Source organism: Oncorhynchus gorbuscha, linkage group LG23 (genome assembly GCF_021184085.1).
Source record: "Oncorhynchus gorbuscha isolate QuinsamMale2020 ecotype Even-year linkage group LG23, OgorEven_v1.0, whole genome shotgun sequence".
In the NCBI taxonomy this organism is placed as follows: domain Eukaryota; kingdom Metazoa; phylum Chordata; class Actinopteri; order Salmoniformes; family Salmonidae; genus Oncorhynchus; species Oncorhynchus gorbuscha.
Genome location: NC_060195.1, coordinates 38,352,306 through 38,368,416, shown reverse-complemented (window position 1 = coordinate 38,368,416; position 16,111 = coordinate 38,352,306). Strand labels below are relative to the sequence as shown.

The following is a 16,111-nucleotide window of genomic DNA, read 5'->3' as shown; positions in this document are numbered from 1 at the left end:
CCCTTCAACTCCCTCCTGTTTGTTGACTGATAACCTTCTGACCCAATTTGTTTGGATTTGTTTGGAATTGTCCCCTAGGCATTTGAGCCACAGCTAAATGTCGAGGACAACTGTTTACCAACGTTCTAATGTAATGATAATCACAGTTTTTCTCATGTGAAAAGGTAAACAGAATGGGATGGAGGCACTAGACCTATTTATATGAAGTCAGGTACTTGAAGGTCTGACACATTTATATGTTTCAGTTTGAACAGGAGAATTTCTCGATTCTGTGTTCTTGCTGTGTGCTCTCGCTATTTTCTTGCTTTGTCAGTTCCACTCTCCTCCACAGCGGTAGGAAAAAGGCCCTTGTAAGTGTCTTGGCAGTAACTGTATAGGTATCCAGTGTCTCTGAGTCCAGATAGAAAAGATCCTTTTTCCCTTGGGAGATAGATGACTGGGAACAGCTGAACAAAGAGGAAAGGCTTTCTAAACAAGTTAGTGGGCTGGTCAGCAATTATCCAAAGGAAAATTGACTCAAGTTGACTGATTTACACTACGAGGTGAATGCATGCCCCTATGACAACCACCAGGAGGTTTTAAGACTCGCTCGACCTTACCCAAGTATGTTGGCTGTGTTTTCTCAACCAATCAGTGCTCTTTGAATACTTTGGGGCAATTCCACAGTAACAGAGTGATGCTAAGACTCAGATCTGTGTCGCTTTAAAATGTACGCCAAACAAAAAGCAATGATTGCAAAGTTAAACGAACCATACAACTCTATGCACAATGACGACTTTTAATCATTTCCACCGAAGATTTCGCCAAAACACATTTGCTTGAAGAACGGTGCAGATGCAAAGTTTGGTAAGAGAATGACGGCACAAACAGCACAAACCGCCATTCTGTTACCAAACTTAGCATCTGCGCTGTTCTTCAAGTAAATGTGTTTTTGTCAAATGTTCAGTCTCAGCATCATTCTGTCATCGTGGAATTACCATTTACTTACAATAATTAAATTCAATCAATCAATAAGAATAACCCCTATAAGTATACATTGATTCTTATGTTTGCAAACCAATACAGATGCAGGATCTTATTCTGGATCTTATTATTATTTGCTTCAGTAGGAACATAATCCTGCAGCTACAGGAAATGTGAATTATTATGTGGATTATAATGACTGGACATTTTAGTAGGGGCTGATACATTTTTTGTGAGGGCAAATCAAGTGTAAATTACAAACTATATATGCCTTTTTAAAACTAAAATACAGTACAATTTAGCATTTCCTGCTGTGAATTAACATTCTCAGAAACAAAAGAGTGATCAAATTAAGACCCTACATCTGTATGTTGCAGCTGCATACACATGTCATAAGCTATGTATGCATATTTATGAAGGCTCTTAACTAAACTAAAGTATGGTGTACAGTCTTTAGGGCAATTACACTTAAGTGTTTCTAAAACAACCCCAGCACTCTGTAGACACACACTTTGTTGTTCTTTGTCCCCTGCTAAGCCCAACAATGTATCTGAAGATGTCAAGAAACTCTGAGCCACTAAATATGACCTGTCCTGGTTTGGCACATTACCCTGGGGTTATGTTGGGGTATGGCCCCTCCTACCTTAACCAACCCCCCACAGACACCTCTAGAGGGGTCCAGAGCTGCTGTCATTTGGTTATGACTGTTTGTGTGAGAGTTCAGTGTGTACAGCTGTTTCCCCCGCATCTCTTGCGTGTACACGCACGCGCGCACGCACGCACGCACACACACACACACACGCACACACACACACACACACACACACACACACACACACACACACACACACACACCATTCCCGGTGTGTTGCCCGGGCTAAATTGGAAGCATGTGACTACCTTCTTGCTGATGTGGCTGGGCCGAGTCAGAGGAGGGAAGGAGGGAAGGGGAGGGGATGGAAGGGCCTGACTGGCATGTATGTAACCACATTGTCAACTAGACTCTGGGAGAGTCGCCAGTCGGTAACACCTCTCTCCTCCTCTGCCTCAGTGATGAATGACCGAGAGTCATCTTTCCCTCAAGCACTTACTGGGTTCTCTTAATCCTGACTTTCCTTGTTTCCTAATGCTGGGTGAGGATACCTGTGTTAGAGAGAGAGAAAAATAAGGATAGAAATAGAGTGAGAGAGAAGAGGGCAAACGTAGAATGGCAAATCTGCCACAAAAGATTCTAGCTTTTCTGTGCAGACATAAGAGTGTACATTTGTTAGTACTGCATTGTGTTAATGTTGTTACAAGGTGTTGAGCGTTACGGGGAATTAGGACAGTTAGCACACAAGCTTTTCAGGCTTCTTGTGAGATCTGTTGTTGTGTTTTCAATGCTCCTAGTCTGCTCAGAGTCTCTCCCTTTGTATAATCCGGTATCAAAATCAAATTGTGACCAGAAACACAAGTTGTTGTAAAATGCTCTGGTAAGCCGAACTAAGAAACAAGGTTGCCAATAGCATAATTGTAACGGTTTTCTTTAGGTGAAGTAGAGGCGGACCAAAATGCAGCGTGGTTGTTATTCATTGTACTTTAATAAAGAAACTGTACCAGAATAAACTAACAAAACAACAAACGTGGGAAAACCTAAAACAGTCCTATCTGGTGCAAAACACAGAGACAGGAACAATCACCCACAAACACACAGTGAAACCCAGGCTACCTAAATATGGTTCCCAATCAGAGACAATGACTAACACCTGCCTCTGATTGAGAACCATATCAGGCCAGACATAGAAATAAACAAACAAGACATCCAACATAGAATGCCCACTCAGATCACACCCTGACCAACCAAAACATAGAAACATACAAAGCAAACTATGGTCAGGGTGTGACAATAATAGATCAATAAAGCATTAATAGACGAGGGGGTGATTTATGATGGTTTTTGCATGGCTGTGTTGAGGTCATAGGTAGAAGGCGAAGCCTAAAGTATCCATCTGTCCACATACAGGAAGTAATTCCATCACGTTGACAAGTTGCTTCATAACAATATGTATCCATGTCAACAAGCTGGTCTCGAATCGCAATGAACTGCTCGAAATCCAGGCCACGGTCCCATCTGCATCCTACAAGATGACTCCCTGACCCCATTTGCTAACATCATAACCCCTTGTATCCAAATTAGCTGGCCAGCATGAAGAGTTGGAGCGACCTGCGTAACGAGATCATCTTCCTCACGGAGAACGCCACGTCCTCCCCCAGCCACATGTACCAGGCCGTGTCGCGCATCGTCTGCGGCCACCCCGAGGGCGGCGGACTAAAGATCAAGTCCCTCAACTGGTACGAGGACAGCAACTACAAGGCCCTGTTCGGCAACCACAACACAACCGACGGGGAGGAACCTATCTCTGCCTACGACAACGCATCCAGTAAGCAACTTCTTCTTCGTGGTGACCTATTCCCTGATTGTCCAAAACTGTTTCGAGGATTGTTGTGACATCCTGGTCTAGACTGGACGTCATTGTTCCTTCTGTGACCCCTGCAGCTCCATACTGCAACGCGATGATGAGGAACATGGAGTCCAGCCCCGTATCCAGGATGATCTGGCAGGCCCTGAAGCCTCTGCTCATGGGCAAGATCCTGTACACCCCTGCCACTCCCGCCACACAGAAGATCATCCACGAGGTGGGTATCAGTACAATTATACAACTTAGCTACAGCATATTCCTGCACTTCATCCAGAGTTAATTCCGGCGTTAAGTGGTAGTTTTGCTTTAGCTTGTCTTAAGCGGAACACTAACTGCCCCACTCCCGCCCTCTTCCGCAGGTGAACAGAACGTTCCAGGAGCTGGGGGTCCTCAGAGAGCTGGGGGGCATGTGGGAGGAGGTGAGGCCCAAGGTCTGGGGCTTCATGGAGAGTAGCGAACAGATGGACCTAGTAAGGGTATGTCTGACTTATCTGTTGTCTCTACTACAGCCAACATCACACTTACACTGAGTGTACAAAACATTAGGGACACCTGCTCTTTTCCATGACATAGACTGACCAGGTGAGTCCAGGTGAAAGCTATGATCCCTTACTGATGTCACTTGTTAAATCCACTTCAATCAGTGTAGATGTAGGGGAGGAGACAGGGGTCAAAGAAGGATTTTTAAGCCTTGAGACAATTGAAACATGGATTGTGTGTGTGTGCCATTCAGAGGGTGAATAGGCAAGACCAGGGGTGTCAAACTAATTCCATGGAGGGCCTAGTGTTAATAAGACCTAGACAACCAGGTGAGGGGAGTTTTTTAAAACTAATGACCTTAATTCATCAATCAAGTACAAAGGAGGAGTGAAAACCCCCAGACAAATTGAGGCTGTTCTGAGGGCAAAGGGGGGGGGGATTCCTAATGTTTGGTATACTCAAGGACCGAGCACACCCCCATTCTCATCGACGGGGCTGTAGTGGAGCAGGTTGAGAGCTTCAAGTTTCTTGGTGTCCACATCACCAACAAACTAACATGGTCCAAGCACAACAAGACAGTTGTCAAGAGGGCACGACAAAACCTATTCCCCCTCAGGAGACTGAAAAGATTTGGCATAGGGCCAAGCTTCCTGCCATACAGGACCTCTATACCAGGCGGTGTCTGAGAAATGTCCTATAAATTGCTCTGCTACCGCACAGCAAGCAGTACCAGAGCGCCATGTCTAGGTCCAAGAAACTTCTAAACAGCTTCTACCCCCAAGCCATAAGACTCCTGAACATCTCATCAAATGGCTACCGAGACTAATTGCATTACCCCTACCCCTTTTACACTGCTGCTACTTTCTGTTATTATCTATGCATAGTCACTTTAATAACTCTACCTACATGTACATATTACCTCAATTACCTCAACCAACCGGTGCCCCCGCACATTGTACCGGTTCACCATGCTCAAAGGGATATTCAATGTCTGCTTCTTTTTTTTTTACCCAGTTACCAATAGGCGCCCTTTGCGAGGCATTGATAAACCTCCCTGGTCTTTGTGGTTGAATCTGTGTTTGAAATTCACTGCTCGACTGAGGAACCTTACAGATAATTGTATGTGTGGGGTACAGAGATGAGGCAGTCATTTAAAAATCATGTTAAACAGAATAATTGCACACAAAGTGAGACCATGCAATTTATTATGGGATTTGTTTGGTACATTTTTACTCCTGAACTTATTTAGGTTTGCCATAACAATGGGGTTGAATACTTATTGACTCAAGAAAGTACAGATTTTCACATTTGCCAGTGACACAACATCTCAATGTAATATATTTTAAATTCAGGTGTAACGTGGAAAAAGTCAAGGGGTGTGAATACTTTTTGAAGGTCCTCTTGTACCCTTGTAGGGCACCTTTGAAATTATTTTGGAATGGCATCAGTACATAGCAACTCAGAGACACACCCAGGACATGACACAGTAACATAGCAAAACAAGAAAATACATGATTATAAAGCAACGTGGTGGTAAGCAGCCCTTTCAGATGGTCAACACTGGCATCTTGTGGAGGGATGCGGGACAGTGCCACAAAGTCCTCAGCTACTCACGGCTACTTTCCTGCTCTTCCTCCCTCTCTCCCAGACCCTACTGAAGAACAATGGCACCGCCAGGTTCTTCACCTCCCAACTGGCGGGCACAGAGTGGACCGTGGAGGATGTCTCCAACTTCCTGACCAAACATTCAGAGGACACACGTCCCCACGGCAACGCCTTCACCTGGAGGGAAGTCTTCAACGAGACGGACCAGGCCATCATGAGCATTTCCCGCTTCATGGAGGTCAGTGTCTCACTTTCTTCGCCTGTATGTCTGTCCGTTTGTCTCCGTCTTTGTCTGTATCTTCTTCGTCTGTCTGTATCTCTTAGTCAACTCTCTCAGTCCCAGAATTGTTTTCCCCCTTTCTAGTGATATCACTATTCAGCACGTTCTGCAATACATACTTTTGCATCAAGTGAAACTGGACCAGAGCTTTGGTTCTGAAGGTTTTCCAGTCATAGCCCTCTCTGAGGAAACAGTAGTCAGTGGCAGCCATTTTACTTTATACAGAGGAAGAGGTTGGGACAAAGGGAAATTACAAATAAAAACACAGTTGGACCAGTTAGCTATGAACTTGACGAACTCTCCATTTAAAGCTTCCCCATCTCTCCTTTCAGCATGTGAATGGATCTGCTTCAATAGAAAACATCACACTCAGTAGTCCTGGCCAAGACCAGATGAGGATAGGCCTTTAATGGATGTGTTTGTTTGTTTACAGTGTGTAAACCTGGATAAGATGGAGCCTGTGGCCAATGAGGAAAGGATGGTCAACAAATCCATGGCACTGCTGGACGATAGGAAGTTCTGGGCGGGGATCGTGTTTCCCGACATTGAGGCAAACAGCTCTGAACTGCCGGCCATTGTCAACTACAAGATTCGCATGGACATTGATAATGTGGAGCGCACCAACAAGATCAAAGACGGGTAATGTTGATTCACAGCTTCCCAATCTACCTCCTACATGTATTGGACAGTGTTTTATGTCTGTGCCGTTGGGTCCATTTTGAACATTCACTTTGTTTGTTGTGGACTTTCAACGTTTTTTTTTGTTTGTTTTGTTGGTAAAATAAGAATTTGATGTGAACATTGCTTTTGCACTCTCTTTACAGATATTGGGACCCCGGTCCTCGTGCCGACCCCTTTGAGGACCTGCGCTACATCTGGGGTGGCTTCTCTTACCTCCAAGACATCATCGAACACAGCATCATCACGGTAGTGACTGGCGCCAAGGAGAAGACGGGAGTCTACATTCAACAGATGCCCTACCCCTGCTACGTGGACGACATGTGAGTCACACCGAGCAGGATTTGACCTTATTCGCTGCCTTAAGACCTGGAGTCGGTCTTGAGCGGCAGCATACCACAAGCTTAACTGCAAGGCTTCAAAATGGCTTCCATTTCCTCCTTTGACCAGCTTCCTGCGGGTGATGAGTCGCTCCATGCCCCTCTTCATGACCCTGGCCTGGATGTACTCTGTGGCCATCATCATCAAGAGCGTGGTTTACGAGAAGGAGGCGAGGCTCAAGGAGACCATGAGGATCATGGGATTGGACAACGGCATCCTGTGGTTCAGCTGGTTCATCAGCAGCCTCATCCCCCTGCTCATCTCCGCCAGTCTGCTGGTGGTGCTGCTCAAGGTGCTGCGTACCAGGTTTCAGCATGAAGACAATGTTTTGTATTGCACTATTTCACTGATGTCCGTACCGCAATGTTTCAGTGATAATGGCTTTCATCGATATTTCATGTTGACGTGAGCCTTGACTCGATCAGACAGCGAACTTTCTCTCGCGATAATTGTACCACGCTCGTCCCAACTATGAACTAACCATTGAGCATCCTCTTCTCGCTCTCCTACTATCAGATGGGGAACCTGCTGCCCTACAGTGACCCCGGTGTCATCTTCCTGTTCCTGGGTTCCTTCGCCGTGGTAACCATCATGCAGTGCTTCCTCATCAGCACCATGTTTGCCCGTGCCAACCTGGCGGCGGCCTGCGGGGGTATCATCTATTTCACCCTCTACCTGCCCTACGTCCTCTGTGTGGCCTGGCAGGACTACGTGGGCTTTGGGGCAAAAATAGTGGCTGTGAGTCATGCTTTTATAGCTCGTCGAGTTTTTGAATTGGTGCTTGTCCACGTGACATTTTATGAGAGGAGCCGCTGTCATTAAGAAGTACGGTGTCACTACAAATAGGGAAGCTTTTTTTTCTTCTTTTGACACATCACTGACTTTTTGGGCTTCAGGCTCAGCATCTTATTGGCATTGGTGTTGCATGTGATGTTAAACCCCTCTCTCTCCTCTCTCTTTCTCTCCCTCTACAGAGCCTGCTGTCCCCGGTGGCCTTTGGCTTTGGCTGTGAGTACTTTGCCCTGTTCGAAGAGCAGGGCATCGGCATCCAATGGAACAACCTGTTCAAAAGCCCCATGGAAGAGGACGACTTCAGCCTGACCACCGCCATCTTCATGATGTACTTTGACTCCTTCCTCTACATGGTGATGACCTGGTACATCGAGTCCGTCTTCCCCGGTAGGTGTCCGTGAACTGAACGGTTCCCATTTTGATGGGCTTTTGTTGAGGACATTTCCATTTGTATTGTTTTGTTTTGTGTTGCATTGTTTTGTTGTCAGCGTTGTCTAAATGTATGTGTTTATTGTGGTCTCCTTCAGGTCAATATGGTATTCCCAGGCCCTGGTACTTCCTTTTCACCAAGTCCTACTGGTTTGGAGAAGGAGACAACAGGAAGACTGACTTCAGTCAGAACAAGAGAAGGAACTGTGAAGGTAAAACCCAGATTTAACGCTGATGCAGAGCAACTAAGTATCCACAAGGTGGCGATATAGATCCGGCAAAAAATGTGGTGCAGTTGTGAGAGCCAATTCATTTGAGTAGTTGTGTGTGTTTTCAAGGAAAGGAAAACGGGATGGTCAATGTACCCCATTCGATGGACATTGTGTTGTATCTCCAGCTGTCTGTATAGAAGAAGAGCCAGCCCACCTGAAACCTGGCGTCTTCATAGAGAACCTAGTCAAGGTGTACCCGCACGGGAAGAAGCTGGCTGTGGACGGGCTGACTCTGGGCTTCTACGAGGGACAGATCACCTCTTTCTTGGGCCACAACGGAGCAGGGAAAACCACCACCATGTAAGAGCAATAACGCACAAGTAGTTTCATCTGTGAACAAAAACCCATACACGTATAATTGAGTTGAATGTTAAGTTGATACAATTGTAATGGAGTAATCTAATATTTGCACCTTTGTCTGATCCAGGTCGATTCTAACGGGACTGTTTCCACCTACCTCTGGCACTGCTTACATCTTGGGCAAAGACATCCGATCGGAGCTGAGCGCTATTCGACAGAGTCTGGGCGTTTGTCCACAGCACAACGTTCTCTTCAGCATGTAAGTGTTCCCAGTCCATGATATTAACCACCAGTTGTTACAGAAAGTTCATTCTAAATGACCAAAAGCATTGAAGTAAATAGTTACATTGTTTTCTTATGAGTAGTTGTTGTGTGGTTGTTTTGGGCTTTGACCAGGCTGACCGTCGAGGAGCACATCTGGTTTTACGCTCGTCTGAAGGGTCTATCTGAGGAACAGGTGAAGTCTGAGATCGAACAGATCCTGATAGACACTGGCCTGCTGAACAAACGCACTTCCAAGACCAGCACACTGTCCGGAGGGATGCAGAGGAAGCTCTCTGTGGCTCTGGCCTTCGTCGGGGGGTCAAAGGTTGTGATTCTGGACGAGCCCACCGCTGGGGTCGACCCCTACGCCCGTCGGGGCATCTGGGATCTCTTGCTCCATTATCGTCAAGGTAACCACTAAATCCTTACCTATTTTTAGCATCTACAGTGCCTTGCGAAAGTATTCGGCCCCCTTGAACTTTGCGACCTTTTGGCACATTTCAGGCTTCAAACGTAAAGATATAAAACTGTATTTTTTTGTGAAGAATCAACAAGTGGGACACAATCATGAAGTGGAACGACATTTATTGGATATTTCAAACTTTTTTAACAAATCAAAAACTGAAAAATTGGGCGTGCAAAATTATTCAGCCCCCTTAAGTTAATACTTTGTAGCGCCACCTTTTGCTGCGATTACAGCTGTAAGTCGCTTGGGGTATGTCTCTATCAGTTTTGCACATCGAGAGACTGAAATGTTTTCCCATTCCTCCTTGCCAAACAGCTAGAGCTCAGTGAGGTTGGATGGAGAGCATTTGTGAACAGCAGTTTTCAGTTCTTTCCACAGATTCTCGATTGGATTCAGGTCTGGACTTTGACTTGGCCATTCTAACACCTGGATATGTTTATTTTTGAACCATTCCATTGTAGATTTTGCTTTATGTTTTGGATCATTGTCTTGTTGGAAGACAAATCTCCATCCCAGTCTCAGGTCTTTTGCAGACTCCATCAGGTTTTAACATTTAACATTTAACATTTAAGTCATTTAGCAGACGCTCTTATCCAGAGCGACTTACAAATTGGTGCATTCACCTTATGACATCCAGTGGAACAACCACTTTACAATAGTGCATCTAAATATTTTAAGGGGGGGGAGGGGGGGTGAGAAGGATTACTTTATCCTATCCTAGGTATTCCTTAAAGAGGTGGGGTTTCAGGTGTCTCCGGAAGGTGGTGATTGACTCCGCTGTCCTGGTGTCGTGAGGGAGTTTGTTCCACCAAGGTCCTCTTGGTCCTCTTCAAGGTCGCTGTCCACCTGTCGACGATCACGAACTCTGCGAAACAGAAAAAGACAAGAAAAACAAGCCACAAATGAATTTGTAAAACCTGTCGACGCAGTAGGCCGCCGACGTCCACACACTCTCTCCGCCAATCTTGAAAAGCACCCAGGCATTTTCCAGTCGATTGTTCTCAGGTTCATCAGGTTTTCTTCCAGAATGGTCCTGTATTTGGCTCCATCCATCTTCCCATCAATTTTAACCATCTTCCCTGTCCCTGCTGAAGAAAAGCAGGCCCAAACCATGATGCTGCCACCACCATGTTTGACAGTGGGGATGGTGTGTTCAGGGTGTTGCTTTTACGCCAAACATAACGTTTTGCATTGTTGCCAAAAAGTTCAATTTTGGTTTCATCTGACCAGAGCACCTTCTTCCACATGTTTGGTGTGTCTCCCAGGTGGCTTGTGGCATACTTGTTCTTCCTTGTTCTTCATGATGCTCTCTGCGCTTTTAACGGACCTCTGAGACTATCACAGTGCAGGTGCATTTATACGGAGACTTGATTACACACAGGTGGATTGTATTTATCATCATTAGTCATTTAGGTCAACATTGGATCATTCAGAGATCCTCACTGAACTTCTGGAGAGAGTTTGCTGCACTGAAAGTAAAGGGGCTGAATAATTTTGCACGCCCAATTTTTCAGTTTTTGATTTGTTAAAAAAGTTTGAAATATCCAATAAATGTCGTTCCACTTCATGATTGTGTCCCACTTGTTGTTGATTGTTCACAAAAAAATACAGTTTTATATCTTTATGTTTGAAGCCTGAAATGTGGCAAAAGGTCGCAAAGTTCAAGGGGGCCGAAAACTTTCGCAAGGCACTGTATGCTTAACTTCTTGACACTACCCATCCCTTAAGCGGGATAATTGTCATCAGCAACTGCTGAATAGCATAGCGCCACAGTCAAATAATAATACAAAAAAATATTAATATTCATGAAATCACAAGTGCAATATTGCAAAACACAGTTTAGCCTTTTGTTAATCCACCTGCCGTCTCAGATTTTGAAATGATGCTTTACAGCGAAAGCAATCCAAGCGTTTGTAATTTTATCGATAGCATAACAAAACATTTTGTACACTAAGCATTAAGTAGCTAGGTCACAAAAATCAGAAAAGCAATCAAATGAATCGTTTACCTTTGATGATCTTCAGATGTTTTCACTCACGAGACTCCCACTTACACAGCAAATTTTCCTTTTGTTCCATAAAGCTTATTTTTATATCCAAATACCTCCGTTTGTTTGTCGCGTTATGTTCAGAAATCCACAGGAAAGAGAGGTCATGACAACGCAGATGAAAATTCCAAATAATATCCATAATGTCCACAGAAACATGTCAAACTTTTTTTATAATCAATCCTCAGGTTGTTTTTAAAATATATATTCGATAATATATCAACCGTGAGTGTAGGTTTTTCAATGGGACCAGGAGAAACAATAGCCACTTTACTCTGTTGCGCAAAACTCACTCTGAGAGCCCCCACCTATCCACTTGCACAATGTGATCTTTCTTGCTCATTTTTCAAAATAAAAGCCTGCAACTATGTCTAAAGACTGTTGACACCTTAGGGAAGCCATAGAAAAAAGGAATCTGGTTGATATCGCTTTAAATGGAGGACAGGCATGCATAGGAACAGAGAGGTTTCAAAATAAGAGGCACTTCCTGATTGGATTTTCCTCAGGTTTTCGCCTGCAATATCAGTTCTGTTGTACTCACAGACAATATTTTGACAGTTTTGGAAACTTTAGAGTGTTTTCTATCCTAATCTGACAATTATATGCATATTCTAGTTTCTGGGGCTGAGAAACAGGCAGTTTCAAATGGGTATGTTTTTTAGCCAAAAACTAAAATACTGCCCCCTACACGCAAAAGGTTAAGAAACGTCTGAAGAAATGAAACCATTTAGCTGTTAGGGGAGTTCTGTGTGGTAACTGACTGTTTCCCTCCTCCTCTCTAGGTCGTACCATCATCCTCTCCACCCACCACATGGATGAGGCTGACATATTGGGCGACCGCATCGCCATAATCTCCCATGGCAAGCTTTGCTGCGTGGGCTCCTCCCTCTTCCTGAAGAACCAGCTAGGTACAGGCTACTATCTGACCCTGGTCAAGAAGGGCCCAGATCCTTCCCTCAGCTCCTTCCACAACTCCTCCAGCACCGTCTCCTTCACTAAGAAGGAGGAAGATTGTCCCTCTGAGAGTAGCTCTGATGCAGGCCTTGGCAGCGAACACGAGAGCGAAGCGGCCACCATCGGTAAGCATTTGACACATCGTCACCATAATCCGATGGCAAAGAAAATAAGCCATTGCAATACAGCATGGTATGTTGTCATATGAATGACCTTTTGTTTATGACACTCAACCTTTGTGCAACCCATAGAAACTGCCCCGGCAGCATCCATCTGTGAAAGTGCCTTCGTGGCCCCCGACGTCTCCCTGATCTCCAGCCTGATCTTCGAGCATGTCCCAGCCGCCCGCATGGTGGAAGACCTGGGCCACGAGCTCACTTACATACTGCCCTATGGCGCAGCCAAGGACGGAGCCTTCGTGGAGCTCTTCAAGGACATGGACGACCGTCTCCCCGACCTAGGCATCTCCAGCTACGGCGTCTCCGACACCACCCTGGAAGAGGTACTGGAATTGATTGTTGAATAGATGGTGTGTTGGATTTACATAGTGTGCTTTTCCTGAAAGGGCGTAACATTTTAGAAGTAGCCAACAAAAAAAACGCCGCCCACAACATTGTTTGCAAAGTAGCCCAATATGTCAGGAAAATCGAGAACATGGCAACCCTGGCTGTGAGCCTATGGGGTATAGTGTGTTTGATATATCTTGTCCTTGTAGATTTTCCTGAAAGTGGCAGAGGACAATGGAGTTGACACTGAACTCCCCTCTGACGGTACCCTCCCCATGCCCAGACGTCGCATACATCATGCTTTTGGTGGAGGAAATGCCTTTGGTGGAGACCACCAGAGCTGCCTTAGACCCCAGATAGATGACGACAACAATGAACATAACGACTCGGACGCATACCCAGAATCCAGAGAGACAGACTTCCTGAACGGCTCGGACGGTAAAGGCTCCTACCAGGTGAAAGGCTGGAGTCTGACGAGGCAGCAGTTTGTCGCCTTGATATGGAAGAGGTTCCTGTATGCTCAACGCTCCAGAAAAGGTTTCTTTGCTCAGATTGTGCTCCCTGCGGTGTTTGTTTGCGTCGCCCTGGTCTTCAGTCTAATCGTCCCGCCCTTTGGAAAATACCCCAGTCTGGAGCTGCAGCCGTGGATGTACGAAGAACAGTCCCTCTTCATCAGTGATGACGCCCCTGAAGATGCCAACACACAGCGGTTATTAAGTGCCCTCACCGAAGGCCCTGGGTTTGGAACGCGTTGCATGGAAGGACAGCCTATAACGTGAGTCTCAATATGTCGGGGTTTCATAAAAGAGCTATTTGTTAGTTTCCATTCGCACCATTTCTCCTGTCTTTAAGGAAATAAATATGACGAATAGGGACATATTTCCAATGTTCTTTTGGAGATAAGGACTGTCAATCTCTCTCTCCCTCTCTCTCAGTGACACTCACTGTACGATGGGCGACGAGGACTGGACCATACCAGAGGTTCCGGAGAGCCTTCTGGAACTGTTCCGCACGGGCAACTGGACCATGGAGGAGCCGTCGCCCACATGCGCCTGCAGCTGTGACGGCCGCAAAAAAATGCTCCCTGAGTGTCCTACTGGAGCCGGAGGACTGCCACCACCCCAGATGAAGATCAGCGAGACAGACACCCTGCAAAACCTGACGGGCAGAAACATCTCTGACTACCTAGTAAAGACCTATGCAGAGATCATCGGGAAAAGGTATAACTTTCCTGTATTTCATGTCTTTTATCTCTCTTATAACAGTGTTATGACATAGCACGCACAATAGCAATATGAGTTGTACGAGTCTTTTTGTATACCTGTCCAGCCTAAATTTGACGTTCACTAATAATGCTTCATTTGATTTTTCCACAGTTTGAACAACAAGATCTTTGTGAATGAATTTAGGTACGGCGGCTTCTCATTGGGCGCCAGGAGCACTCAGGTCCTCCCCCCAGCTGGCGAGGTTGATGACGCTATCGCTCGAGTGAGAAAGATTTTCGAGTTGGAGAAGGTTAGACTACCATTCATTCATTCATTCCCACATTCATAGAACCTCGGTTTCTGCCACTGAACACAACATCACTGCCACCAATCTAAACCATTCTTTATCTTCAGGGTGCTGCCGCAGACCGATTCCTGGAGAGCTTGTCTAGCTTCATCAATGGTCTGGACACCAAGAACAATGTCAAGATTTGGTTCAACAACAAGGGGTGGCACAGCATGGGAGCCTTTCTCAACGTGATGAACAACGGCATCCTGCGCGCCAACCTGCCCCCTGGCCAGGACCCCAGCAAGTTTGGCATTCGCACCTTCAACCACCCGCTCAACCTCACCAAGGAGCAGCTGTCCCAGGTGGCACTGTAAGTACCCACGCCATGGGCATCTTGGAACAATGACATCACTGAAGTCATTTACCTAGTTAATGTAAATGACCTAGTAGAATGTGGAGTTTGAAAAAGTGTGCCTAACACAATATACTCACCTTTCTGTGTCCACCGACCACCTAACCCCCCCCCCGTAGGATGACCACCTCAGTGGACGTGCTGGTGTCCATCTGCGTGATCTTCGCCATGTCCTTCGTCCCAGCCAGCTTCGTAGTCTTCCTCATCCAGGAGAGAGTGAGCAAGGCCAAGCACATGCAGTTCATCAGCGGCGTGCAGCCCCTGCTCTACTGGACGGCCAACTTCATCTGGGATATGGTGAGAAAGCAGTGTTAACCTTTCTATGAGCTTACAATATAAATGCCAACGCGAAAGGTACTGTTTACTTGAATTTTAGTCATGTCAGCATGGCGTAATAGCAGTTGACATACTTTGTGTTTTTCTTCCTCTCTCTCAGTCCACTCAAACGTTTCTTCTTTATTTGAGGCGGCAGGTAGCCTAGTGGTTAGAGCGTTGGGCCAGTAACCTAAAAGTTGCTAGAACGAATCCCCGAGCTGACAAGGTAGAAATCTGTCATTCTGCCCCTGAACAAGGCAGTTAACCCACTGTTCCTAGGCCGTCATTGTAAATAAGAATTTGTTCTTTACTGACTTTCCTAGTTAAATCGAAGGTTAAATAAAAAAATATTTCCCATGGGCTTCTCCCGAGTGCCTGGAATACAACTTAAGCCCCTTACAATAGCGGCCATTTTGAGTGTTTCTTTTGAGCATTTAGCAGCTGTTTTTATTGATTGACTGCTAACCTTGTCATCTCGTTTGTGTTGCAGTGTAACTACATCGTCCCGGCGACACTCGTCATCATCATCTTTGTCTGCTTCCAACAAAAAGCCTACGTGTCATCCACCAACCTGCCAGTGCTGGCCCTGCTGCTGCTCCTCTATGGCTGGTCTATCACTCCCCTGATGTACCCGGCTTCCTTCTTCTTTAAGATCCCCAGCACGGCCTACGTGGTGCTCACCTCCGTCAACATCCTCATCGGCATCAACGGCAGCATCTCCACCTTTGTCATGGAGCTCTTTGGAAACAACGTAAGTGACACCACACATTTGCTGCAGAACGTGGTATGCTCATCCTAACCATATTGTAAAAATATATATATAATTTGTTAATAATCCATTTACCTGGTGACAGAAAGGGTTAAATATTCCTCCTCTTCCCTCTTCAGGAGGTTGGAGGCATCAATGACATCCTGAAGAACGTTTTGCTGATATTTCCTCACTTCTGTTTGGGTCGAGGACTCATCGACATGGTGAAGAACCAGGCCATGGCCGACGCTCTGGAAAGATTTGGT

At 45.7% G+C, this 16,111-nt stretch overlaps 1 protein-coding gene across 2 annotated transcripts in view; it reads left to right on the top strand.

Annotated features, from left to right (window-relative positions):
• The window catches only part of LOC124011088 (phospholipid-transporting ATPase ABCA1-like), a 45,779-nt gene that overhangs the window by 24,437 nt on the left and 5,231 nt on the right, over nt 1–16,111 (top strand). For both annotated transcript variants that reach the window (XM_046324084.1, XM_046324085.1), the window contains 22 exons: nt 3,140–3,383; nt 3,500–3,639; nt 3,782–3,898; nt 5,551–5,745; nt 6,221–6,426; nt 6,612–6,788; nt 6,916–7,138; nt 7,363–7,584; nt 7,821–8,025; nt 8,166–8,279; nt 8,465–8,639; nt 8,767–8,898; nt 9,036–9,313; nt 12,199–12,495; nt 12,622–12,872; nt 13,086–13,651; nt 13,812–14,096; nt 14,253–14,391; nt 14,496–14,740; nt 14,902–15,079; nt 15,588–15,848; nt 15,986–16,109. In XM_046324084.1, coding sequence (XP_046180040.1) covers nt 3,140–3,383; nt 3,500–3,639; nt 3,782–3,898; nt 5,551–5,745; nt 6,221–6,426; nt 6,612–6,788; nt 6,916–7,138; nt 7,363–7,584; nt 7,821–8,025; nt 8,166–8,279; nt 8,465–8,639; nt 8,767–8,898; nt 9,036–9,313; nt 12,199–12,495; nt 12,622–12,872; nt 13,086–13,651; nt 13,812–14,096; nt 14,253–14,391; nt 14,496–14,740; nt 14,902–15,079; nt 15,588–15,848; nt 15,986–16,109 — 4,774 coding nt within the window. The remainder of the gene's footprint in view (nt 1–3,139; nt 3,384–3,499; nt 3,640–3,781; nt 3,899–5,550; nt 5,746–6,220; nt 6,427–6,611; nt 6,789–6,915; nt 7,139–7,362; nt 7,585–7,820; nt 8,026–8,165; nt 8,280–8,464; nt 8,640–8,766; nt 8,899–9,035; nt 9,314–12,198; nt 12,496–12,621; nt 12,873–13,085; nt 13,652–13,811; nt 14,097–14,252; nt 14,392–14,495; nt 14,741–14,901; nt 15,080–15,587; nt 15,849–15,985; nt 16,110–16,111) is intronic.